General features: G+C 43.9%; 2 protein-coding genes across 3 annotated transcripts in view; one reads left to right on the plus strand and one right to left on the minus strand.

Moving 5' to 3' along the window:
- The window catches only part of LOC128873512 (uncharacterized), an 88736-nt gene extending 62526 nt beyond the window's left edge, over positions 1 to 26210 (plus strand). Inside the window, exons 2-3 of the mRNA XM_054117139.1 lie at positions 9076 to 9300; positions 21176 to 26210. Coding sequence (XP_053973114.1) covers positions 9076 to 9300; positions 21176 to 21522 — 572 coding nt within the window. The 3' untranslated portion in view covers positions 21523 to 26210. The remainder of the gene's footprint in view (positions 1 to 9075; positions 9301 to 21175) is intronic.
- LOC128873503 (tudor domain-containing protein 15) overlaps positions 1 to 27860 on the minus strand; it is a 232036-nt gene that overhangs the window by 75610 nt on the left and 128566 nt on the right. The gene's annotated exons all lie outside the window — the stretch shown is intronic.

Raw genomic sequence — 27860 nt, forward strand, 5'->3', positions numbered from 1 at the left:
AATTAATACACGCTTCAACCATTAAATGCTGCAACTACAATTGTTTCAACCATCAAACGCTGCACCTTGCCACCTCCTAAACTTAAGCCAGAGGAGTCCCAGCAACTACATTGGCAATCTTTCACAATTCCTCCTGACACACTCAACCCTCCCCTGAAAGTCTCCTCCCACAATCGACCCCGTCAGCGATCCTTCACCCCACCGTCGACCCGGGGCGACCCTCCCTCTCGTACAGCGAATTTTCATGCGGTGCCGCAATATTAAAGTGCCGTTTCCCTGGGATATTTGCGCGTCGCGAAACGCAGGAAATAGCTACGCGACTCTTTTTCTTTCGCGAGCCTTTTTTGCTCGTTTCGCGATACCATCGAGCGGGCAAGAAGAACCGACACCGCTGACGGAAAGAGGGGCTGGATGAAACCCACGGGGCAGAGACACGCTTTATGATGTTTTACAAAATATGGGCGTTCCGTGCAGTTCGCATCGCCGTAACCATCGTCGTTTAGCCTCCGTTTGACTAGCCTGGCTTAATTTCGCGGGAATAATGGAGACCCTGGCGTGTAAATAGGCACGGAAAAGAAGCATCCACTTCGGGAGTCAATTGAAAGTGGAGTGAACCTCTGTAAAAACATTTGGGTACACCTGTATAGTTGGGGAGAACGTGTTCACCTGTATTTATGTGCAAGTAGAGATTGGAGAAGATTTACAGGACTGGTTTTGTCGCCATAGTTGGGGTCTTTAGATCCTCTCGCGGAGAGGAACCTTTTGTTCTGTTCTGAACGTCGATGATGTGATTACTTGATAATATAGATCAGGTGTAGTTAGTTATTTGTAATGATTCTAAGAGTGTTCATTTTAAATGTGGCTCATATTTGGGACTGTTCACCTGTACCAATTTTTAAATCCAACGAACCACCCTTTCCTACCACCGTCCATTACTATAACACTAGCAGATTTAAGAGCCATTTAAGTTAAACTTTCCCGAGACCAATTTAAATTTAAAAAATCCTCCCGGCGACTAAGAGTGGAATCCCCTCATCGAGAACAATGTAAAATGCACGCTCGAATTCGCTGGTTCGGGGTGAGACGCTCTTGCTAGTCGATTTTTAAATAGGACGATTAATCTCTCGCGCGGAGGGTAATATAGCGCGGTCACGAAGAATGAAAATATTGTAATAGTTCCGACCGCGTATAACGAGCGGAAACCGCGGAACGTGCCTACTGCGTTATTCACGATACATTCGCACTGGCCAGAGGGTCGACGTTCGGGGGGTTTGGACGCGTATATTTGACGGAATTAATGGACCGAAATTTGGAATTCATTAACGTCAGATTCCCGAACTGTCGTTATGACGAACCGTAAATTAAGTGGTTATAAGCTTAATCGAAGGTTACGCAGCGGGGAATGACCAGAATCCGCGCTCATTTCCTCTCCTGCAGCCGCGGTGCCCGTTGGATCGCCTTTGTTGAGGTAGCTTCCCTGCGATATCTTTTCTGTCTGGCGCGGAACAGGGAACCGAAATTATTCGCCCCTGGAATTCCGTGGCGCTCGATTTTAATTATGATTTTCTTACCGTCGGTGAAATTTCATCGCGGAAAATAGGAAAGAGCGTCGAAACGAGATTGCCCCGTCACGGAACGCGCTCGCCATTCGTCGTTATCGCTCATCGTTACCCTCGACGCCTCGCTTATTTTTCTCGGGGAATTTCGTCACGTTTTATTTATACTCGAACTCGCCGGAACTACCCTACGCTCGAGGAATCCGCGAATCCTTTATTATAAGCCCCTTTGCGGCTGCCCACCACCTGGGGATCACCTGCGAATGGCCGCGCGTAAAATTTTGGATTTCTCCGAAGAGGAGGGTCCTCCGAGAATGGTCCTCCATTCGTCGTTATCGCTCACCCTCGTGATTTTCTTCGATAGCTCGGGCGAGCGAAGCTGGAACTGAAAGAGAGTTGCCGCGGATAACTTTGGGCGCAAGATTCGTGGAAAGTTCTTTTTTCTATGATATCTGTATTCTTTGAATAAAGGTTCGTTTTTAATTACTTTACTTAAGGTCTAATCAAATACGAGGTTTTTTAGTGACCACGTTTCATTAATATCTTGATCGATTTGTGAAGTTCGTTTCTGTTATTATGGATAGTCTGCATACTATTTGAACTTTGAAGCTCTACTCGATCGCGTTGTATACTCTGACATTCTTCAGTTAAATGTTTTACTGTAAGAGGCACGTCACAAAAGTTGCATAATGGTGGATGTGATTTAGTTATTTTGTAGCAACGAGTTCTGTGGCCAATTCTCGATCTTGATGGTGTCACTTGCAGTCTTCTATTTGGAAGGGTTGGAATTGTATCGCTGGTTGATTTTCGGATTTGGTGACACGTTGATCCATTACTGGTTCCAGATTTCTCTTGCCGTTTTCATAATTAAATATTTTGTTTCGTTAAATAAAGATTGCCCGGATGTTATTCTCGACTAAAGTACAAAGATCGCTGGAGTGTTCTTAGAGTTCAGGAAGGTTAGGAATGCGCGATCTAGAGAGAGTCCGACCATTCTTAACCCCTTTTGGCATGTTGGACCGCTTTGCGAGGTCGTCTAAAGCTCCCTCGTTGGCGAGGATCGCCGTTGGCCCCCTCCTCGCGCGATTTCACCTTTGAACCGGTTGTTCATCCCATCCAGCGGGGGCGCTACTACGAGAAACCTCAGAAAACGCAACGTTTGTGCGAACTGCGAGAGAATAGAAAGGAATCCTCGACAGTCAGGCGGCGCGGATCGATTAATTATTTAACGAAGCTCTCGGCACCCCGTGCCCCCGCCAACACCCCTGGCCGCCCGTCAGTGCCCGCCCTTGCCTCCGCGCACCCTTCCGCAACCTCCCAGCCGCGCACTGTTTAGCCCCGAAGCAACGTCCATTCGTTCCGTCTGTATTTCCATCCATTGCACATCCTTCCACCTCCAGCAGCTTCTCCGTTAACCAGCCATCCCTCTCTGCACGCCACCCCGCAGAACCCAACCCTCGCAGCCTGCCTGAAATTTCATCGTGAACGGGAGATTCGTAACTGGGATCGCGGAAGGGGTGGCGTCGCTACAGCACAGGATACCTGCGTAATTAGTTCCGCCTTCGATGAGAAAACTCGCGATCTACGCGCACGTACGCGTGCTACGCGGCGATTGCACCGGCAGAGGGGTGGGACTGACCAGAGATGACTTGTCGATTCGAGCTGCTGCGGGTTTGGGGCGCGAGGAGCCCGTTTGGAGGTTGAAAGCGTTCCTGGGAACGCCGAAGGATACTGGCAAGTGGGTCCAGAGAGTGACTGGAGATGGGAGATGGTATCAAAATTGCTTCGGATGGATATATTTAACGTACTTGACTCTAGGTGATCTATCGATTCTACTTCCTTCGTATTTGAGGCACGAGGACACCATGCAGTAGTTGAAAACACATTTTATTTCGGAGATGAAATAAAATCCACTCTGTCCGTGCAGACACCGTAATTTTAACTCAAAGCAACTTCCGAAATCCCCCTCGAGCCCTCGCGAATCTCATTCATCGATCCAATCCAATCGCCCAGCGTTGATGAGTAAGAATCGCGAATCGCTGAAGATTCCTCACTCATCCGTGGAAACTATCATCTAATTGCCTTCTTAAATCATCCATTTAATTCGTTACGGTGCTTTTTCTTCGAAACAGGGTCCCTGGTTTCTTTTTTTCTTCTGCAGGCTCTTCGGCCAGCTTATACGTCATCCGTCGGTCCTCCTTCGTTTCACCGTGCCGCGCGATTATTTCCTTGAATTTTCCACGTTCCTCTCCGTCGTCCCGCGCTTTTTCGTCCCTGCTCAGGAACGAAGTTGTTAGTACGCTTCAAGAATTTCCTCGCGAACGGCTCGCCTCGATCTTTCGAGTCCCGTTTCGGAGGGAGGCGTCTTTTAGCGGAGTCAGCTTCGAAGTTTAGCCCAGGAGAAGAGGTTCGCTGTGTGCTCGTGCAGACGCGTACGGTTCTTGGTCGCTGGCCCGATCTTGCGTTGTACGATAAGCGTTTTAACCGAGTGCACCGGAGAAGAGAGAGAGAAAGACTGGAGTGCGTTGCACTGGGAGATGCTGGACCAGTACTGGCAGGGGGAATCGACTATCCTCCATCGAGAAAAGAAATTTGCAATATTGCTGCACGCGAGTGCGGGATAGGGGGACGAACATCCCCACGGGACAGGACGAAATCGCATGGATTTGGAGAGAAATTCGTAATTCGTTACTGTCGCGGATGTGAGATGTTTAATTAAATGCAAGTACAAGGAATTACGAAGCGAATTAATAATATTCGCTGGAAATAATAGTAATAATACTCGTAAAGAAAGGAGGCTTTTCTCAAGTAAAATTGGCCGCGTTTGCGGCCGCACTTGTTGACTAGTTCAGCATATCCTCTGATGTTATGTATAGGTACATCGATGATGTAAGAGAGCATATGTGCAAAATCGACATATTCGAGTGACAGCTTTAACAGTGAAGGAATAATGAACAATAAATAATAGAATAGACTTTAATTGTCGTTTCTCTTCGTTTTAGGTAATAGTAACTATTTTGTATATTTGTAAATATTGTATATATCATGTGTATGTAAAATTTAACCTCTTCCTTTTAGAGCAACACAGTTCATCTATTTTCTTAGAAAGTGCCAATTATTAACTTTTCCCTTATATACTTAGGACATTTTTTAACTATTTTTGTTTTTGGAGTAGAAATATATAGGGGGAGATACATGGTCAAGAATATTGTGGAAAACGCGGATCGTGAATCTTAAGCGTTTTGACTTGCAGCGCGAAAGGGGAAAGAGAAATGAAGTTGGGAAAGAGTTGTACTGCTCGAAGATGTTGGACTAGGGTAAATCGAGTCCCTCGGTACAGCGCAACGAAGAATTTTGCAATATTTCTGGTAACGATTTTGGAGAAAAACGCGTTGCCCGCGGTTTCCATTACTTTCGGACGGATTGATCGAATAGCGGGAAACACGAAAAATAATTGACTGCACTTCGTGTTGGAAAAATCGCGTTGTGGATTGAGTCCACGGATAAAAGTAAGTCGAGATCGTTAAATGAATTTTGATCGTGTAACACGTCGCTATTAAAAAAGTATCGCGACGAAACGTTTTGTTATGAAACAAAACCTCTTAAAAAAAAAAAAAAAAAAAAAGCACTATTCCCAACGAGGCTGGACTCACACCAAATATTTATGTACAGAATTTTCATCCTGTTTTCTAGACTGCATTTTAAAACAACAGTAGTAGTCTGTATGAAATATATTTTGGCCGCTGTTCGGAAACTGGTAGAACATAAAAATAATTTACCACGCGGTACACTCGTCCTTATGCTATATATAATTTTATCGTAGACCAATATTACTTCTAACTAATCAAGATAAATATATGTTAAAATGCAAAACTGCTCGTAAAGGCTTTGCTTCCTAAATATTCTAAATACATACAAATATTGAATTTTTTAATTTTTTCGAAGACCATCTGTCCGACCCAACTCGGACACTTTGGCCACCCTTCGAGTTCGATTTATACGGCAGCATCCTCCAGCAGGCTGGGCAATATCGTCACGCTCGGGCTACCAAATTTCATAAAACACGGGCGAGTAAGTAGGGACGCGAAATCAAATAACACTTGCTGTATTAAATGCCACGAACAAACAGGTGTAATTATTCGGCAGCCAAGCGAATACCAAATAATTATCAATGATTCGCTGCGTTTCCACGGCGAAAGTATCGGGTGCGTTCTGCTGCCCCCCCCCCCCTCCCCGTACGGAACTAAATTAACGTGGTTGAGTGTAATAACAAACGAATTCCGCGAATCGATCGCGCGTCGCCCGAGGACTTTGAAAATTTAAAAAAATAAAGAAAAAAAAATGAGAGAAGGAAAAAAAGGAAACGTACAGAGAACCCCCTGTTTTCGATGAGAGGCATCGCGTACGCGTCGATCGACCTCGGGATACCCTCCCTGGTTAATTAACTATCGGCGATTTACGAATTCGCGCACCGCGGTATTTTCATCGCGCCCTAATTATCATGATACTCGACGGAGAAACGCGGTATCCGGTGGAAAGGGGTTGTATGCCTCGAAAAATTGGGCAATTTACGAATCATCGTTCTCCGGCCCCATCCCTGGTCAACCCAATTTTCGGCTAGGTAATTAAACGGTCGTTAATTAACAAAGGAACGCGCAACGGTTCCCAAGCTTACTTTGGGAATGCTTTGAAACGGAAATAAAACGAGTGTTTTTCGAGTTGAAGGGAACGTGTACGTTTAAGAGAACGAGGGAAATTTTTATGGCGAACCGTACTGTTCCGAAGTGAACGAGGGTGGCGTTAATGGTAGTTTCAATTGGTTCTTGATATAAAATTGGGACGCGATAATGTCCTTCCAAAAAGATGCTGCGAATATGAAAAGGTTGGATTTATGATAAAATGAAGCAAGAAATATTTTAGACAACGTTACACCTACAGTAGTATAATTATTTTTTGTAAAGAGCTCCGTTGAGAAACGAATATTACAAAGCGTCATTTGTTAAAAGCATAGAAATTAAATTAATTCTTTTGGGGGACATATTTATCAAAGCACGAACGAGTCGCGGTATGCAAAGGATATTTTGTTTATTCAAGGAAAAAGAAAACAGGGTCGACGAGGTTAAACAACGTTCGTCTACCATTACAATGGGCGCAGTACGTACCTCAAATTTGGCTATTTATTTTGCGACTACCCTCTATGACGAGAATCAATTAAACATGCGCCGTTTTTCAGACGAAGAGCAGGTAATTGCAGCGTGGGATGACGCATGTGTTGCAATGGCAAAGAGAAATGATGGAACAGGGTTTCGTTATTATTTTCGACAATGAAGTGTACAAAGTAAATAGAGTTGCACGCTACAACTGCCTTACTTGAGAGTTGATAAGAACGATAAATAAAACAAATTATAGATTTAGTTAATTCCAAAGAAATTAAAATGAATAGCACGTGAATTTCATGAACATTAAATATGCCCTATTTAATTAAACATTCCTTTATAGTTAGGCTAGAAAAATCCTTGTATATGGGAAGCACGTCTAAAATCCTTTCGTCGATCCAACTTGTCTTAGTTTCTGGAATATTTCAGTCCTTAATGGCCGGTAACTCGGTGCATGCGATGGTTGGGTTCACGAGGAATTCTGGCTCTAGTGTATTGTTTGCGCGCATTGTCGTGAACGTGTTACTTCGGTAGGAAAGGTGGATACGATCCCGCGTTCATCCCATTTGATACCGGTCCGTCCGTGACGCGGAAGCTAATTAACGGCTCATCGACCAGCCGAACTTTATGCGTCTAAACGCAGTGGATTAATTGGTGTACGGACGATGCCACTTGAGTCTTATACGTTACGAAGAGCAGGCGATAATTACGGACAATACCATTGTGGGATTTGTTTGTCCACTACAAACGTTTTTGTAGATATGCTTGGTCCTAAGGATGGATCCTTGAAAAACACAGCGTGAAATTTTACAAAATTACCTTAAGATTACTTCCAATACCTCTTCAAGGTCAGCTCCTATTTTTACAATTAAATCTGAATATCATTTAGTCCCTAAACATTAGTTCTTAATTTTTCTAGCTCCCTGGGATCCCACCCTCTTCGACATTAAAGCTGTACCCTACAGTTTCAACCAACGTAACCCCTCTCTCGCACGATATAGTTCGTAAAAAAAATGACACATCGTCAAAAAACAGGTTGGCCAGCGGACAGGTCACGGTAGTTCAAGTTGCTTAATTTGGGCGGTACCAAAACTCGATTCCTCGACGCCATCGATGAATCGATCCGCGCCGGCTCTCTCCTACGCGATTATAGGTTTGCAGTGTACACGGCAACCCTAACGATTTCAAAATTTTGAATATTTCAGCGGGGGAACGCAATCACGGGCTGTCCGACAGAGGAAATGTTTAACGACAACGATATACACAAAGCTGAAATTAATTAGCTGCAGACTTCCGAACCTGTTAGCTTCGATAAAGTGCGGGGCCGACCAGCGAATCCAGCGAGGCCGTGTGCACGAATCTCTCCCGTGAATAACGCAACAGCTACTACGACCCTGCGGTTCGCGTAATCGCGGCGACGCGGCCGCAAAACTTTGAACCCCCGACCTCTCTTTCTCTTGTCCGAGGCGTGTGTCCCGCGAGAACTTTGCCCCGTTGAATGGGTGCCAAACTTTCCTGGTCGATGAAGACTGGGTCAAGTCTGCGTGGCCAGCAGCTTTTCCAGAGGGTTGGAAGCAACGGGTGGCTGCAGCGGTGCCATCGTTTCGTTTTGCGCTGTTGACTTGTTCGAGGGCTTGGAAACGAATGGTAGATTCAATTGGAAGCCTTGAAAGTCGGTATAGGCGGGTTCTTCGAAGCCTTGGACTTGGAATTAGGAGAATGGTTAGGAGAATCGCTGAAGTTTATCGAGGAATATACTTGCAGCTTTATCAAGATGATAGTAGTAGGGAAAAAGAACAGTGAGTAAATAGAATTAGTGTAATATCGAGTTACTATTGTATAGCCATAGGTGTCGCGAAGATTGACAGAAGGCAGACTGGACCGTCTGACCCAAGACTGTCTGTATCCTCTTTCAGGTTTTATCTATCATTCGTCATGTATAGCGTAGGCGAGTAGAATATAGACAGTGTTGAATGTTAAAATTCCCTGAAATTTTATTAAATTTCGAAGAATTTAATTTAATAAAATGTATATTTTTTGTGAATTTATTAATTTTTTGCACAGTCTCAGACCTCACGAAGCCTCAGCAAGACGTCTGACGCCCAATACGACCTGTATCTCCTTCCACTTCTGATCTACCATTCCCCAATGTATACCACCAGGAAGTAAAATGTGTAGTATACTCTCGCGACTCAAGAAGACTCCCAACACCCAATTTTTCGCTCTTCGTAACTCTCGAGGTTCTAACTACTAAATGTTAACTAACGTTTAACCAAGCATCTATCCCGAAACGCTTGTCTGGGTAGAGTAGACGGGATCCCGTCGATCGACTGGCGTTTTAAATAGCGTGGATCGTGTTTCAGAGAGCGTGCGGGATACTGGAGGCGGCGGAGGGGAGCACGGGGGCGGCAAGGTGTCGAAGAGAGCGAAGCCCCTGAACCCCGACGAGGAGGACCACGACAACGACGACTACTACTACGAGGACGTGGATGAAAGAAACAATCCGACCAACGAGGCACCAGCCGTGCCGCCTGGATTCCTCAGTCCCTCTGTGAGGGAGTACCTCGATCTCGGTAAATCGATACCCGGTACGTAAACAAGATCATCTCGCGGAAAGTTGCCCCTTTGCGAGCTGTTGCTCCTCTTCAGCTTCACCTTTCCTCCCCCAACTGTTCCACCCTTGCAAGGTTCCAGGAATTTCCTCTTTCCCCCGATCTCTTTCGAGTCGTCCCCACCCCCAACGGCTCTCCTCCAACGCTTTCATCCGTCTGCTTTTAGTTGCTCGCGTTTTTCATAGTTCTCTTCGAGGGGGCGGGTCGGGTTCTTTTGAAATCGCGATCGAACGCGTGAAAAGCGAGCCGATCGGGCTCTCAGGGAGCGATGAAAATGTCGAGGGACTCTTTTTGCGACCATGGTCAGCGTTACAATTGATAGAGCGCGCAAGGTATTGTAGAATCAGTGGCGATCTCGGTAACTATAATGCGCAGCAAATCTGCTAGAAGCTTGTGGATGCTGAGAAGCTGCTATTTGTGAGACTCCAGCTGAACCTTGGATGCCTTTTCTCAGTGATAGGCAGGTTTATACAGTTTTTTATTATTTATTATGGAGTAATTCATATAATAAAAATTATTTTCTTTAAGCGAGCCAAGGGCAAGTTGAACATTGATATACGGAGATAATTGATGACTACTTTATATATTTTTCGAATTCTTTCGTCTTGTTTTCGGCCACAATAGCACAAACAATAATCGCATACAGAGACCTAACCTGGCAAAATTGTTGAATAACGAAACCATGTGGTCGAGTAGCGTCGATTTTCAGTAACTGTGGCGTTTTAATTCATAAAAAGCTGGGTCACCTAAATTTAAAGAACGGTAGTTATTAATAGAATACGGTTCATGTTCCTCCCGCGAACGATTCAATAATCCTCTGCAATATTGTGGCAATAAATTGCATCGCGGAAACGAATAAAGAAGAGACTGCGAGGAATGTCAATCAGTTTCGAAAGGGTTAATGAAATTGGAAGACAAATCAGCCCGCAGCGACGCTAATGAAGGCCCTTAAACGCAATTTCCAGACGGTGGAGATCGTAATAAAAAGATTTTCAGGCGAAGCGGAACGAGAAGAATCACTGCATACCTCGGCGAGCAATAATTGTCTATGTATCTCCATCTTGTCTTTCGTTTCGCGTTTCCACAATTACATAAAGCGCTCGATTAAACCGAGGAACCTTGTCGAAAGATCCAGGCTGGTATTTCGCCTCGGAAAACGGGAATAGAAAGAGACAAATGTAAATACGTCACCCGCGGACGACCAATTTCTTCAGTTTTCCCTTTACGCTTTTCTAAAATTGCTCGCCATCTTCCGAGGTTTCGACACAGCTCGAAGACTGTGCAAATATCGATGCCTCGTCGTCGATTCCCACAATTTCTATCGTCGCGACCAATTGAGCTCGCGAGGCCATCTTCTTGGTTCAATTCTAAATCGAGTTAGGCGTGTTTTTCGGGGTTGGTCGATTACTTGTTTCGCAATTGAAGCTAGTATTTTCCGAAACTGTAACGTACTTTCGGTTTTCAAATAATTCTTGTTAAATTTGAATTCCCTCTTCAAGCTCGACGTATCTTTTCAAAAGCACGCTCAATTGTTTAATTTATTAATTTAATTTATTTATACGGAAGGCTTCAGACTTCCTAGAGAGCATGGATCAGACCAGAATCAAACAGTGTAAAACGAGTTTCGCGAATGGTTCAATCGAGGAGGCGCTTGCGTCGACTGATCTCGCCCAGAAAAAAGAGAAGAAGATAAAATAAAAAAAGGCGTCGATCGATCGTGTTATTAATATTTAACCGTGTCCCGTTAAGTAGAAGTCACGCTAGTCTGCCTTCCATTACCTTCTTTGAAGGTTTTTCCCTGACCTGACGTAACGCAGGGCCCCGACTTTTCTTCTCGCCCTTTGTGCAGGCGCGCGGCACCCTTCAACCCCCCGTCCCTCGATATTCGATCGATCGTGAAATATTCGCAGACGGTAATCGTTCCTAGTGGAAAATTTCTATAATGTAGTCTACGAAGGGTCGCTTCGAATACACCCTCGCCGGCCCCTTCCAGCAGCCTTTAAACGAACGACGAAGAAGAGAACGCGTCGCTGGAACGGATTTATTGCGAATACGCGTGTAACGGTCGATTATAAAATTTACGCGTTAAATGAAATGTTACTAAGCGGAAGAGGCTCGCCTTTCTTCTGGCGAGGCGCTGATACCGGCGACTTTAAAGTATGGCTACCGAAGATAGCGGAAAACGAGGTTAACACGTCCGCCGTTAAAGGTATTTTGCATGGCCGTTCAGACACGCTCGAGGGTGAGAGGGCGCAACTATGAACCAGTCGATTCACCGTAAAAATATATCAGAAGTCTGGAAGAAAATTCCCCGTGCACGAGGACCTCGAGCTTTACTTTGAACGAGGAGTGCGACTTGCAGATTTACTCGTTGAGGTCCACGAAAGATGCATTATTTTTTTAGCCTGTTTTTTTTCTTATCTAGTGTATCTAATAATTCGTGAACGAGGGTTAACAGAAATTGGCCATCTTATTTGTTTAAACTCTGCACAGAAGAGTGTTACGCGTTTTTTCCGTTTTTCCGTTCTCTATTTTTCTTTTTCGGTCTTCTCTATGCTTTGTCTCCTTCCAACGAACAATAATCTAATATTATAATATCCGATTAAGCTCCGTCGAGCGATAAAGACGCTTAATCCTTCGTAACTATTTTTCTCCGTGCTGATCCGATTAACGTCGTCCCAAGACGGATTTAAACGTTTCGATAATTCGGATGACCGCGCAGCGAGTCCAGCGTTATGTCGATTATCGATCACGGGTTCTAGAACAATGAAGGTGTTTGGAGTGGCGACAGTCCACCGCAAAATCGCCACCCTCTCTCGAGCGTGTAACGGTTATTGTGCCGCGGGGTTGTTACCATGGAGGATGCCTGCGTAATTCGTATGGCAAAGATATTGTTGGGCCAGATGACTGAGATTTTTCTCATTTATATTCAAGACTTGTCCACTCGTACAACGTGATAAAATTGCTAGATAACATGGATTAATATCAGCTTGAATGTCAATTAATTTTAGGATAAAATGATGACTGAAGAGGTCAAGATGAACAATTTATATATCGTAGTATCCGCGCCTTCCATATCCAACAATAAGGAGTCAAATAAGAACACGATACGTAGGGTACGGGGTTGGTCGCGTAGGTAAAGCGGTCGACTGTGGATCCGAGGATCGTGGCTTCGAATCCCCGTGCCTTATTTTTCGTTTAGACTCTTACAATATTCCACAGAAAAGTTATAAAATAATGACTCATCGAAGGGATCGAGTTGAACAATTTATATATTCCATAGAAAAAGTGATAAAATAATTACCGACTGAAGAAGTCGAGTCGAACAATTGACATATTCCACAGAAAAGTTATAAAATAATGACTCACCGAAGGGATCGAGTTGAGCAATTTATATATTCTATAGAAAAAGTGATAAAAATAATTACCGACTGAAGAGGTCGAGTTGAACAATTGATAAATTTCACAAAAAAATAGATAACCAAGAAAGGTTGGCAAACTTGCCCCAACATACATTAGAAGGAAAGTCGTATGAATACTAAGCGTTAAGCCACCCCCATCTACCTGCCAGACAACACACCCTCCTGCTCGCAGGGAAGAGTTTAAAGCGACCTTAAAACCGAACTGGTGTAGCTCGCCAGAGGGTGACGAAAAAAAGGGGGTTGCGTTGAATCAATATGGCAGAGCGTAGACTTCTCTCATTGACTTAACGTTTCTCTCAATTTCTCGAAGGGTAGCGACGGTGCCGACCTACCGCCACGTTCGTCTCCCCTTTGGAGCTCAGCCCCCACCCGGTTGCACTCTCGGATACGATAATGAAATACTCGAGCCCGGGACGCGACCTCTGCACCACCAAAGGCGGTGGGATCCTGCGGAAGCATTCCAGGGCTGCAGGACCCGGAGGAACCAGAGGGATGGGGGCGGAAGAACAAGCTTCACTCTCCTTTTCTACCGACTTCCTTCCCCCGATCGCGTTCTCCTTCCTGGTCGAATCTAACCGTGGATTTCGTTCCGTGCGTTTCGCGATGTACTACCACCCCCAGAGGGGGCAGCACGCGCATCCCTGGCGAGCCAGAGGGAGGAACCGTCACGAGGTAGACGAGCGTGGAGAAGAAGAAGAACGGATAGGAGAGAAAGGAGGCAAGTAGCGAGCGCAAGAAGGAAGAGGGGAAAAGCTGGGAACCTCGTCCCATTCGCCTGACTGACTTTATGACGATGGCTGCCACGAGGGAACATAAAAGAGGGAAAGAGAGACAGTCCTGGCCGACGCATATCCCGGGCGTTCGTCCTTCATTTGCCAAACAGTGGATGGCTCCGAGTCGAAACGATCACGAATCGGTTGGCGAACCGAGTTTTCTTCCCTTTCTTCGTTTCGCGCTTCCACCGACGTCTCCATGCAGACAAGCTGTCGATTAAGGGTGGTACTTCGAGTACCCTGTCTCTCCGCGCTTTCGTTTCAGCGTGCGACCTCGTGTAGGTGGATATTTAGGGTTACGTTGGGTCGATATCATTTTTGGAGCATTTTAATATTGTCTGCGGCAAACGCGGACACGTCGAATGGCAATTCTCCACATTTATGGAACTCGAGAAACTAGATGTACTACTCCTTTAAGTTAACGCTTTCAGACCTAAACTACAATATTTTTTTTCTCGTACTAGTGTAATTGAATTTTCAGGGTTAATCTAGACTAAAATTCGTATGATAAAAACGAAACGTGATAGTGTAATTTTCGAGGAAAACTGGTCTTTTTCTCAATTGTGGACGCCAGGTCTGAAAGGGTTAATCATAAACACTCACTAATTTCAAAAATAGAGTAGCACATCCTCGATAGTTCTAGCGTTAAAACGTGATGAAAACAATGATCCTCGAAACAGCGATTCAACGACCAAAAGCGATGCTTTCTTCCAGAGAAATCTGGAGCACAGCGAGAGATTAATTTCAAGAGTTACATATGAGAACGAACGGGCATTACGAGACACGCGACGAGTCCGAGAGATCGCGTATTTGCGTGTACACCGTGTTTTTAAAGCGCGGGGGTGGCTTGTTGTTAAAAGCTTCCGGTATATGCCTGCGCGCTACCGCGGCGACCTAAAAGAACGAAATAATTAGAACGATCGTCGACGCGTCGCGGCGCGCGAAGGGATGAAAAGGAGAACGCGGGGATACGTTTCGCGGTGTCGACGCAGAATCCACCAAAGTTATAATTACCTGGACGACACCGTGCGAACGGAGAACAAGGCAGATGGAGAAACGGATATACAGGGTGGCCTGAGGAACTCTGCCACTTCGAAATCGTACGACCGATCTTGCTTAATTTGGAAGTGAAAAGGATCCCGCTATTTTATTTTCTGAAATAGGACACTGTTTGACTTTTTCAATGGAGCGATTCGAGATCAGTCATGAGAATAATCTACTTTAGTACAGAGGAAGATTGCAGCTTCCCAATTTTTATTTTTAGATGAAGATCCGAGTGATTCAATGTCTGGTTAAGGATAATTCAAGGTTATCGAGGATCAAATACAATGGAAGATGATTCAATTCGCTACTACGCTTAAATGACACGTCTTAGAAAGAGTAAAACAATAAAATGCAATATCAAATATTCGTTTTACATTTAAAATAAACACTCCAGCCGCCACGAATCGCATATATTGAACAGTATCAATGATTACGACTTGTATGTCCCATCACTACATGCACGCGACGTCAATGCCTCGAAAAATTCGTTTTTCATCCGCGAAACGAATCCTTTCCCTGGCCTGCTTGAAATGCCTCACCCTGTATAGACAACAGAGGGAGAGAGAAACGTGGACGAGAACAAAGGTGGAGGAAGCGATTGAAAAGGGAGAACCAGGCGCGAGGAAGAGGAGAGAGCATAGAGGGACGTTTATTCCGTGCGGGTACACGGAATCTCTTCCTGTGACAAAACAGGTCGGACAAGCGGGTGGAAGGTGCGAATTTCGTATGGATGTCACTGCGATACGGACGAGTTTGCGACCACGGTGGAAAGTGCACGTTCCGTCTCTATAGACTCTCGCCTCGTCTCCCTCGCGCCAGCTCCGATGTCGCTCGGTGGCTCTCTGTTCGCGGCGACAACAAGCGTATCCCTGGCTGGTGAGATGCACGCGATGTGCCACGTGAAACTATGCTGCTCGTCGAATGAGATTCGAATAGCTATGGGGCAGGAACACCCGAGCAGAGAAAGGGAGGCGGAGGTGGAGATTGAGACGCCGTGATAGAGGGAGGAGGAGAGATCGAGGAAAGCTAGGGCCCCCATACTGATGCAAAGTTGTTTAAGCGGACGACAGGGTGGGAGAAAAGCTTGCACGGTTGGTTATAATTCGCTAAGAAGCTTTGCCATCGGAAAGCGAGTTCGCGTGCACGCGGACTCACCGGCGGTGTCGCTTTTAAGTAATCCCTGCGGGCGTTTATTTTTCTATAAACGGCGTCGAAGAAACCGCAGGTGGAAACTTTTACTTGGGACTCGATAGAGGATACGCTTGCACCAGTTGATAAGCGGAACTTTAACTGAAAGGACGGTGTCTGAAGAAATACCCCTCAATTTTGCTTTTGTGGAATAAGGGGGTTCAAGGGGAATCAATTTAATTTTTTATAGATTCAATCTCCTGTCTCAATACATAAAAAGAAAATTTAATACTCGTAGGGTGAACGTATCGAGCCTCAGAACTTTAACATTTTGCGCTCGAGAGTTGACTCTCGGTCACCACCAGGTTCGAGACGCAGTAAATCAACCATAAATAATGTTTGTTTAGGTTTTATTTCTTTAGAACTCGAAGTTTCATAGATAAAATGATTGTCAAATTAGTTTGCGACCACGAATCGGGCTACACCTTCAAAGTCAATCTAAGCTTAAAATTCGTGGGAATAGAATGCTAAGAAAGCAACTCGGGTTGTTGGTAGATACCAGAAAAAAAACCTCGAGTGCAAACGGTTAACAATTTCTATATTTAATATCCAATCTTTAAAATTCTCCTTTTTACAAACACGCATAGATCAAAGATCGCAAACTTCGAAGAAAACTAAGTGCTCGACGAGGCTGAAAGAGAAGCTATTTATCGTTTGTAACGAGCAAAGGCCAGCTAAACGATTAAGAAACACTCGAGGAAGATTCCCCATTGAGTTTACACGGGAAAGGAAGCAACGCGAACGCTAGACAACCTAAAAACGCTGGCAGCGAACACGCGGAAGGAGCCTCAAAGTCTCTCAGCCGTCGTATCCGGTCTCGATTGATGTCCCATTACGCGCGTAGCGAGTCGATGGAATCCCTTGGCATATATTCGTTAATGGATGGGTCTGGCAACAGGGAAAACATTATTGGTAGGCGCATTACAGTCGAACGTATCGCACAGTATAATAGTGAAAAAGGAGACGACAACAAGGAGCTTTCCCTTCGAACGTATCAAGGCAACGGGCGCAAAAAAGGGTAAAAAATGAGAAAAAGAAAACGGAGACAAATAAAAAGGAAGCTCACATATTTCCATGCGAGATCATAATTGTCCGCGATGATAATAATGAGCAGCCGGAACGACCAAAGAGGTAAAGATATCTATTATCGCTGGGACTCGTTAGGAGGAATTTGTTCGAAAGAAAAAGAGACTTATAAAGAAGCGAAAGACTGGATGGGAGCACAAAGGAGACGAGAAGGAAAGGAGAAATCGGTAGGAAAACGTGCTTTGATTCGCATACGCGAGTGTTGTTTATTCCAGTCCACCAATTCGAGACTGAAGACTCTCGGAGCAATTTGTTTCTTTATGAGCGAAGCTGCTCCTTGTGATCCTGGGATATTTGCTGCAGCTGGACCTCGGCTGCCTTAGCCCGAATAGCGTTTTAACGCGGGACGGATGTCTCCGTTGATTCAATTTCCATTTGTACGGGTTCGGCTGTGATCACTTGCACGGAAATTTACCGCTGCAATTACGAAACTCGTTTAATTGCGAGCTCTGGACATTTTTAATGAGAGGAACGACCGCTGGAAAAAGTGATTATTTATTTCAAAGTGTTCGTTCGCGATCCTTCAACCTTAAAATTTATTAGAAGGTCGTCGATCGTGTTATCAAAGCTTGGAAAATATCTTTTTGTAATCACGTACTAAACTCGCAACTTTACAGTTCTCTCTATTGCGAAACCATAACACAGTCCCTCCCATTGGCATCGGTCGACGCATTGTACAAGAAAAATTCCACCAGTTTAATCGCAGATTCCCAAAAAAGGATTTCTTCCTGAAATATCGAGGGTTTCAAAAAATCGTGTTCGCGATAAAAGTCACGGTTCGAAGCGTTGCCTCGAGGCGAGGACTCAGCCAGGCTATAAAAGTGCAAGGAGGAATGTCTTCGTCAGGAATACCGACGTTCCTCTAATTTCGCAGCATGGTTGGACGGTTCGAAATGAAATTTCGCACGCAACCGAAGCGGATGACGAGCAGCCTTGCAAAATACGGGAACATTTTTACGACGGAACAAAGTTTTCCTGGAAGCGAGCACCGGCGAGAGAGAAGTCTTTACGCTCTGTATTTACGGGGCAGGCCGTCGTAAATCCGCGGCGCCAACGCGCTGCCACCCCGAGCATCCGGCCTGATTAACCCTTTGGAAAGCGAGAGACATGTAATTACCCGACGACTTATCCGAGATAACACGATCGTTAATTCGAAGTTGCACGACGGAACTCGGTGAACTCGCGACCTAACCTTGCCCTCTCGTTTACGTTTGATCCGTCTCCGAGCGAGAGCTTTTTCACGCCTCTCCTTTTTCTCCCATTGGAGCCCTCTGCATGTAAATGTCGTAAAGTGCGAGAACCCGAGGTGTGAGAGGAGAGAACTTTGGACGCGCGACAGTTTGAAGAGGATGTTTGAAGATGTTTTTGTTAAGGGAGCGAGTGCTAGGCGTCAGTTTAGGAATGAGTGATAAGAGCGCGTGGTGTCTGTGTGTAAGGATGAGAGGAATGTGACTAGAGATATGCAAGAGCTTTAGTTTTTAACCAGACCGGAAAAGATCAGCAGTAAGGGCATTATTTGTACGGCAATTTTCTATAGGAATAGTAGTTTAACCTCCTATGGGCCGAATTTTTTTTCTGCAGACAATTTGCAAGGCACTTACTTCGATAAATTCACATTGATATTATATAATTAAGACGTATACGTCCTCATGTAAAGAAAGTAAAATTATTCGATTAAATGTCGATATATTACCACGAAATCTGAAAATTACACGGATCCATAGAAGGTTAACACCAAACCTGCACCACTATTGTAGCAATGATGACATCCATTGTCATTATCCTACAAAGTAAATAAAATCCTACGATATTGTATTTTTGTAATTGGAATATTGTAAGATCGATGGGGGCTGAATATCAAGCGTGTCAAACAGGCGTAGCTCGATCTTACGTTGTCAACACCGATGATCATAACTAAACACCCCGTGACCACCCTGTGTATGCATCGTTTAAGTACGAGACGTGGTTATACACGTTGGCAGCCAACGACGGACGTCGATACCTGGCAGGGTGCCTGCTTTGTACAGGTAATACAGGTGTCAGGTGAGCCGAACACGTACGGTGCATCTCGCCCCTTGGCATTTCCAGCGATTAATCGAGGATACATCTAACAGGAGTAGTCTGCGAAAAGGGGCTTTGCTCACGTTCCAGTCGATCCGCTCACGGAAATCATGCAGCTGGAAGCGGATCGGTCCGGGAAAGGGACGATCATGAGGCTCTTCCTTGTCTTCGCCAACTATCGCTGGGAATCGTACTGTATCCTGTTATATCGGTTAATGAGATTTCCGTTGCGAAACTACGGTTCTGGGTGCCTCTTCACCTGAATAATCATCCCCTCCTGCCGTTTGGAAACTGGCGATCTGATTGGGAAGGGTGGATTAAACTCTTCCAGCCCCTGGATGGCCTGGTTCGATATTTTTATGGTTGGAAAAATTTGCTCTATTATTTACGAACCTTGGTCGTATTCGACGCTTGGACTCTTACGAATTACTTAGCTAATCAAGGTGTAATAAGTTTATACACTACTGATTATTAATTTTAATACACCACCACACCTTTAATTTTTTAAAGAATTTAATTATTTTTTAAAGAACGTAATTGATGGCTTCCCTGCACGAATGACTAACTACTATTGTAAGGACTGTCTGTATTTGTTCAAAGTCACCTTATTTTTCCACTACGACAATTCTAAAGGACGTTGTCGAAGACACAGATAATAAAATAGAAATTCGAACGAGCAGCAGACGAGAGTTTAAATAAATTTTATTGCTCGTCTCGTTGGCTGTACACGAGGAAAATAGCTGGTTGCTTGTTCGAAGGAAATGCGAATTGCAATCGAACGCGACCATGTCGAGGACGGTTGGCTGATTTTTGTTCGTTTTACTGGATCGCCTTCGCGAAATTCTCGTGACCGAACAACCTCGAGAGTCGACCGCTCGGAAAAATCATAATTTCGCGAGAGGAGAAAAAATCATCTGGCGTGTACAATCGCTCTATCGATCGCCTTGTACCGAATCCAGAACTTTGCTTGAAATAGGAATGTTTTAATGAAAGAAACGAGGAAGTAATCCTTGAAGCGCTTTTACGTCTGCCAGACGGATGTAAGCGTATGAATAATAATGAATTCGTTAATGAATAATAATAGCCTCAGAAATCTCGCTCCTGGCTCATTCAAAGTTAATGGGATGAAGATGAAGGTCCGCAGTCACATAATTTAGAGTTTGCATCGTGCTCTTTCGGTGTTAACACTTTTATTCATTTCCTCGATAGCTATAGTCCAACCCACAGACAGCACACGGTAGTATTTCGTGATATTACCACAGAACTAGTTATCCGATAGAATGCTTCAATGAATGATAGTATTTTATCGCAAACTACTTAGGAATTCCCTTCATCCCCCTCTTCTCTGCTCCACTCCCTTCCTTGAAGGGAGTTAGTTGGATGAGTAATACTTTTATTAATTTTCTCGATAGCTATAGGCTAACCCACAGGCAAGCACACGGTGGTATTTCGTGACACTACTACAGAACTAGCTACTCGTCGCATATAGGAATACTTGGTAATGAGAAAGCCGATAATCTGGCCAAAACAGCTACGCGTTCGTGTAACTTGAACATATTAGAAATTCCTTTCACCGACATTTTTGAAACTTATAAAGAAAAAGCTAGACAGAACACTTTGAGTATGATTAAGGACCATGGTGGCTTTAAAGGGATGAAATACTTCCAATTCCAATTATATTTCAATGATAGTAGCAGACCATGGTACTTTTGGGGTAAACATAAAAGAGAATTTATTGTCACAGTAAATCTTGTATGGTCTGGGCATTATAATCTTGCTGCCTCTCTCGCCCGCATTAAGATGATAAGCGACCCTAAATGTAAATGCAACTATGAAATCGAAGACATCAATCATGTGATTTGGCAATGCAGGCTCTACGACAGTTCAAGGACCAAGCTAATTAAGAAGCTCCAAAATATGAAACTGTGTCTCCCATTTAATGTTGAATCGCTTGTTACGATTCTAATATTGAAACTTGTCTATGTATTTTTGATTTCTTAAAAGAATCTAAACTGCGGATGTAATGTAAACGTAAACTGTATTATACATACTACTGTATATATGAACCTTATCTGAGGTTCTCAAATAATAAAAAACTAGTTACTTGATAGAATGTTTCGATGAACGATAGTGTACTATCGCAAGCTACCCAGAAATTCTCTTCACCCCCTCTTCCCGGATCCAGTCCCTTTCGTGAGTGTTCTCAACGCAAATGACTCCAACTAACCTAACCGATCCTAATACAAACGTATACTGACGCATATCTTAAATTTTTAGGTCGTCCAGGGACGGACTACCCAGTGTTGGGCAAGGTGCCTTACACGAACTTCTACTGCGACGACCAGCCCTACCCAGGGTTCTTCGCCGACGTGGAGACGAGATGCCAGGCCTGGCACTACTGCGACATAGACGGCCGACAAGCGACGTTCCTGTGCCCGAACGGGACTCAGTTCAGTCAGGCGGTGTTCGTCTGCGACTGGTGGTTCAACGTGAGGTGCGAGCTCAGCCCTAAGCTCTACGCCATCAACAGCAGGCTTTACGGCCGGCCTACGGAGAGTCCAACGAGACCTCACCGCCTCATCACTAAGGAGTTGCTCGAGAATATCTTCGTAAGACGGAAATGAGAATTGACGAAACACCGAGCAGTCGAGCTCGAGTTCATACAAACTGGATAAACGCAGGACGACGTTTTCCTTTTCCTGTCGACGGATGGACGGTCTGTTCAGTTGGATAGACAGGGAGACATTCGTCTCGAAGGGATTTATCTGGTTAATAAAAGAAGGGAACTCGAAGGGTTCGAGCATTGACGAACCGTAAGTGGAATGTCCACGTTTTGGAAGAATGGAAGCGGAGATTCGATGACCACCACTGCTCTGAAGACATCAGTCTACAATCGTTTTTCCCTTCGAGGGTGGGTTGACGTGGAAAGCGTGACTGCGCCCTCGGCGCGGTTCTTAATCGTTGATGAGATCGCATTCGGGACCGAAGGAGACGCCAGGTTTCTCCTCCCTTCTCTGGTCGTCTCGTGAAAATAAAGAGTCGATCTTTACGGGGTAGTCGAGCTCCCAGCTAGGTAATACCGTTCTGGGAGCGCACCTGTGCGATGGGAATCAACCTGTTCCCTCATCGATCGAGTCCAGACGCTCTTGGCTCCGAATCGTAAACGCGAATGTCATTATAAACGCGGGTGCTTCGGTGGAATTCAGTGTTCGTCGACGGAGACATTGCCTGGTTTGGGAATCGTGCGAATTTTGGCTTACGCTTGGGTCGAAATTGAGCTCTTAGTCTTTCTAGGATTGATATTCGTCGCGTAACCCAGGCCAGAGTTCCATGCGATGGAACAGTGGTGGACTTCAACTCCGAAAAATTACGTAACGTGCCAATTTTTAAATACGCATCGAGCACTGGTTTACGTTGCAGTCTTTCGTTTAAATGAAAGAACGCGTAATACTCTTAATTGTATTCTATTAGCCTAACGGTGTTACCTAGGACGCTATATCGAATAAATTTTAGCCTTATCGAACTCTAACGTGTTTCGAATATTGTTATAATTTTAAAGGCGATCGAAAACGGTTCGAATGACGCGAACTTCCTATTTTTATCTATAAAAAGGGAAATAATTATCAGTCTGAAACAAGCTTCTTCGAAACTATCCAATATTTTTCCTTTTTATATATTACATTATTTCGTATTTATATCTCTTCGAATGGAACTCTCATGACAAAAATAGCTTGTTTAAGAATGACAATTAATTCCCCTGTTTACCATATAACAGACGCCTAAATAGTCGAATAAATTCATAAATAAACGAACCCCGCCTCCCATCAAGAACAGAGAGCTCCGTGCTCGGTATCTTCTCGAACGCTACGATCCTTTATCGTCAGATCCAAGTGTCTACGTTTGGTCGTTATTTGATCGAGCAACGGGCAGCGTTCGCGATGCATCATGCATACAGCCATTTGATCAGCTTATGTCTTACAATCGCGCGGGTATTGCGTAATTGCTTCGCACTAGCCCGAAGGCCTGACGCTTCGGTTAGCAACGAACCAATTGACGATCGGTCATACGTGCAACAATTGCGATTACACGTGGAACGATCGCGATTATACGCGCAATAATGGAACCGGGGAAATTGTTGTGCTGTGGCAAACAACTCGGCGCAACGCGTATCGTCGCGAAAAGTGCATTATAAACGGTGTCCAGTTAACGTACACATAATCCAACACCCAATTTCCTAATTTTAGACTTCTGACGAACCCTTTGCTTAGCATTCGAAAGCTGCCATCGACAGAAATATTGATAATAATTAAGAGGAAATTATATAGAAAGAAAACAATTTACCAAATTATACATATGTTATGCGTGAACTTCTCAAGATTTTGATTATTCGATTAATAAGAAAAATTTCAATGTCTGATGAAACTTAATTTAAAAAAAAAAAAATGTCAATATGTACTATGCTACACGCCTCCAACTAGATGTGGTTCACTTTCATCAATGAATGTACTATGCTCAAACAAAATTGACTAACATGACAACAAATACTCTACGTTGGTTATAAAATCGAAGCAAACAATGTGAACAGTGCTTCGTATCAGCTACGGGGAAAAATATAATGTTTGACACGAAAAAGTGTTGGGAAAAAAAAGATATGGATTTTATTTCGTGTCGCGAAAGTAATATTTGATATTTGATCCCCGATACGTAGTCATTCGAAACGCACAAAAATTATAGCTAGAGAGAGCAAAACTCGAGCAACGCGTTTCGCGCTCGGCGCGGCCAAAAGTCAATGCTTTCAAGAATCGATATCCGCTAATACAATTGTGCACGCACGGCGAACCGAACGAAATACGACAACGACAGGTTTGTCGGCAATTAGTAATGGCGTGTCGTTCGATCGCGATATATTGTGTGCACGGGCTGTCGCTTGAAAGCGATCGTCGCGTGACCAATTTCTCTTTTCATCGACACTTTCGTCAGAACGTTGTTACTTGTTATGCGTCTCGTTGTGTAGCATTTACGTTCTAAGAACGGCTGTGGATTGACATTTCGTGCGTGAAACATTACGCTGTTATAAATGGACGTTCCAAAGCCTAAGTTGGGAGGGTCAGTAATAAGAATTCTCTTTATTAAAAAAAAAAAAAAAAAAAAGTTTACAAAGACTACACCTTGCTAGGAAGAATTATATCGAAAAGTTTTTAATTTACAGTGCCAAATATCTACGTACGAACAGATGAATGGTTTTCCTTTCGTAATTCAGACGGAGTGGCTGTAGTCGTAATATAGGCTAAATAAAGTTGATTTGTTATGGAAAAACGAGTCGAAAATGTAGAATAAATGTTTGTTCTAGGATGCTTCGTTTTCGAGAAAATCAACTCTGAAGACCACGAAGTTCAGCCGTGCGCTTCAGTACGGGTTGACTGACGCGTCTGACTATGATCGACTGTTTCTACTTGCGCTATTCTTATGGGGTACTAATGGTGATTTTATATACCAGTTTTCTGTCGATCGTACTATGTTCTAGCTCAAGTTAGAACCAGATAAAACTGATAATATTACACCATCACCCTTTATGAAATCTGACTCAAGTAGAAACAATGAGCAATGGTCAGACACAGACAAAGAATTTTCACAATTTCTTTTCACGCGAAAGAGACCTCGAAAGAAAAAATTCTATAGTACACGTTCGACGTGTTTTTAGATAAAGAATTAGTTTTTCTTGCAACTGTATCACCACTTGTACCAGATTGGCAATTACGGTCAAGGCTATAGGATTTAATAATTTTATTCGTCGATCTCTATGTCTTCGAGTTCCATGAAGCAACGTTCAACGAATGTTTGATAAAACATTCCGCAATTTGCGGAAAACGTTAACTACGAGCCAATGAATCGCCGGTGTCCCCGAAATGTGAATTTAATACAACGAACGCGGGTAGACCTTACGCGAATTCAAAGTAAATTAGTTTCAAAAGTTTCCAATGGAATGTATCATTAATGAGAGACGCCGCCCTTTAGTAGCCATTCGCTAATGAGGAACGGTTAACGAAGAAAATTGCTGAATAATTAAAAGTTGCTTTTGGTTGAAAATTACGCGATTCCGAGTTGGTGGCACGCGCTGGCTCGAAAAACAGGTGTTTGATAAAGTTTGCGAAATCTGTCTCCGAGAAATGAAAATGAATTTCTTAGGGTTCGTCCTTTGTGCAAGAAATAAGGAAATCGATTGATGAATCAAAGAACGAACAAAAAAAAAAAAAAAAAACAAAGGGAAGGAAAATGCAGAGAAAAAAAGGAAGATAACGAACGAATAAATAAAGTTCCAGCTTACGCTTTAATTGTCCTTAATTCAAAGGACGCGCTAACTAGAGGCCGCAAAATTAATAATAAAATATTCCGCCGGTATATAATTCAGTCATGCGCGTGATGCAATTAGTTCTAAAACTCTTTCGGCTTGAGTGCTGTAATTATCCGCCGGCGTGCATAAAATTCTGATTAACTTCGGGACTGGTTGTATCAAAAAATAGTATCGAAGTAACTTTCCTCTCATAAAGTGTCGTTGAACACGGAATAAAAAATTTGTTATAAAATGTGTCTCGTTTGAATACGAACGGCTTTACAAAGTGGGGTTTGTCTGTATATTTTTTATGAAATGTAAATTTATTTTGGCATTTTTAGGACGCATTAAAGTACGTGTAACTACGATTAAACGTGAAAGGTGATGACTTGTAATTCGTGATTAAAAATAAACAAAATTCCGAAGGTTTACATACCGAAAGGGATTTAGAAGGCACTATTTATAGGTGGAATCTGGAATACATTCAAGTTGGACATATGGCATAAACGAGAACCGAATTATTCCGCGAAATGCACCTTCCAGCTCATTTACCAATCCGAATAGCGGAAAATCCAGCGGGAACCGCGCAATCGTGCGCATAGTTTTCTCGGTTTTTAACAATTTCCCTATTATTTTGACGGCGTTTAGCAGCATACGGCTTTATGTTGCTAATTAAATGCATCGATGCGCCTCGCGCGTAGAAACAATGATCATTTGTGTCGCGAAAATTCGAGATATTACTCGCCATTAGGGAAGCATAGGAATCAATGTAAAAATTTAATAAGAGTGTCGCTGGAAGACTAACAATCCTTCACTCTTACAGATAAATCTGAGATCTTTACTTTTCATTCTGAATAAACTATTCCTTATACCACTGGTTAAGAAGATTAATCGAATATTCCAAATTTCATCCTATTTGTAAAGCAAAATTTGTTTTCCCTCGCTTATCGACAAGTCTGCGAGAGACTTCTCCTAATCAAATGTCCCGACTATGGCGATTCCAAGGCCCACTCCTTTATTTTTCACGACTATCCATACGAACCAACAACGAAATAGCCATCGAGACCTCGATCTTATGAGACGTTCCAAGGATTCACAGTCCGTCCCAGGTGCATATCAGCTCGATCTGTTTGGGAGGACACCTGTGCGTCGGTATTATACATACGTATACAGGAAATCGTTTACCCAAAACGCCCATAAAGCCAGGCTAGAGTTAAGAGTGTTCCAAGAACGATTGTCACAGTCTGCGGACGCGGATTGGGGAAACTGGGGTCGAAGAAGGCACGAAGGAGCGAGTGGGTTGGTCTAAGAATCCATCAACGAAACTGGTAATCAGCCGGGGCTCCCACGAACCACTTTCAGGGATCCAATCTCGTCTGGCATTTTTACCCTCGCCCCTTATGCTCCTCTTATTCCGTTTCTTTCCTTCGCTTCGCGCCGAAGTCTTCCTCTTTACCTCCGACGCGCATGTCGGTTACGACAGCGATTCGTTCTTCCTCTTTGTTGTCTTTCTCGCTAACTGGAACGTATATACATCCTCCTGATACCTCGCGAGCGATGGATAAGTGCGTTTGCCACTGACTAAGGGGCCGAGTTCCTGCTGGAAAGTTTAACTGGCTGATTAAAAGTTCGCGGGAGGAGAATCGTATCCCGTTAGACTCCCAGATGTTGAGAATGGAGAGGTGATTCTTTAAAGTATTCGTAGGATCGGGTGCGTCGGTGCCGGAGCTGGGGGTGCTTGTTTAGGGCCGCGGAGTTACCTGGCTTCGATGGAACGTATCAATTTGAGCACGTGAATTCGCGGGGGGACAGGTAACGATGAAAGTTTGACGCAAAGTAGGAGAATAAAAGGCGAAAATCTTTGCATAGTTAGTGCTATGACGCTGGTTTCAATAACACGTTGACTGCTAGACGAATATTCCTAGACTATTGAATACTACATAATCGTACGTTTATCGTGGTATTTATTTTTGTAACTTCATAAAAATTCATGAATTTCATTTAAATTTAATATCTTTGACGCTTCACTTTCGGAATTGATTTGTTTAGTTCTGCAGTGGAAAGCACTGTTGCAATTTCAGTGCCAGACATACTCATGAAAACGCTTATAAAGCTCAAATTTTGTTTGTATACAGTTTGAAACAATATAAGCTGACATTTGAATTTGCGTTAGTTTCACAACCAAATCAAAATTCATGAACCCTATCGAGACTTATTTTCTTTAACACCTGCTCTTCAGAATTAATTTTTTTAATTCTTTATTGAAAATCCCTATCACCCATGTATGGGCGACGTGGCGATCAACGTGTGTTAAGTGGTATGAATATTAACAAATTACATGTTAACGAGTCTGATGTTTGGTTTGGGAAGGACACAGGCAGGATTCCCGTGATTCTCTGGAATCCCAAGATACTCCACGAGGTGATCCCCAGTGGCATCTGCAGGCAGAATCGTCGCAAACTACAGGTCCTTCACCGAGGAGGGTTAAAGACCGATCTCTGCTCTTCAAGCTCCCCGGGAGGACTTTCTCGAAACGCGACAGGGTGCTTTCCCGTCGGTCGTTTCGACGCCAGGTCGTTTTTTTCCCTTCTAGCGACGGGGTGAGGCGGGCGTAAAGTCTGAAATTGTGGA

The sequence above is a fragment of the Hylaeus volcanicus genome, chromosome 3 (genome assembly GCF_026283585.1).
Source record: "Hylaeus volcanicus isolate JK05 chromosome 3, UHH_iyHylVolc1.0_haploid, whole genome shotgun sequence".
NCBI lineage: Eukaryota > Metazoa > Arthropoda > Insecta > Hymenoptera > Colletidae > Hylaeus > Hylaeus volcanicus.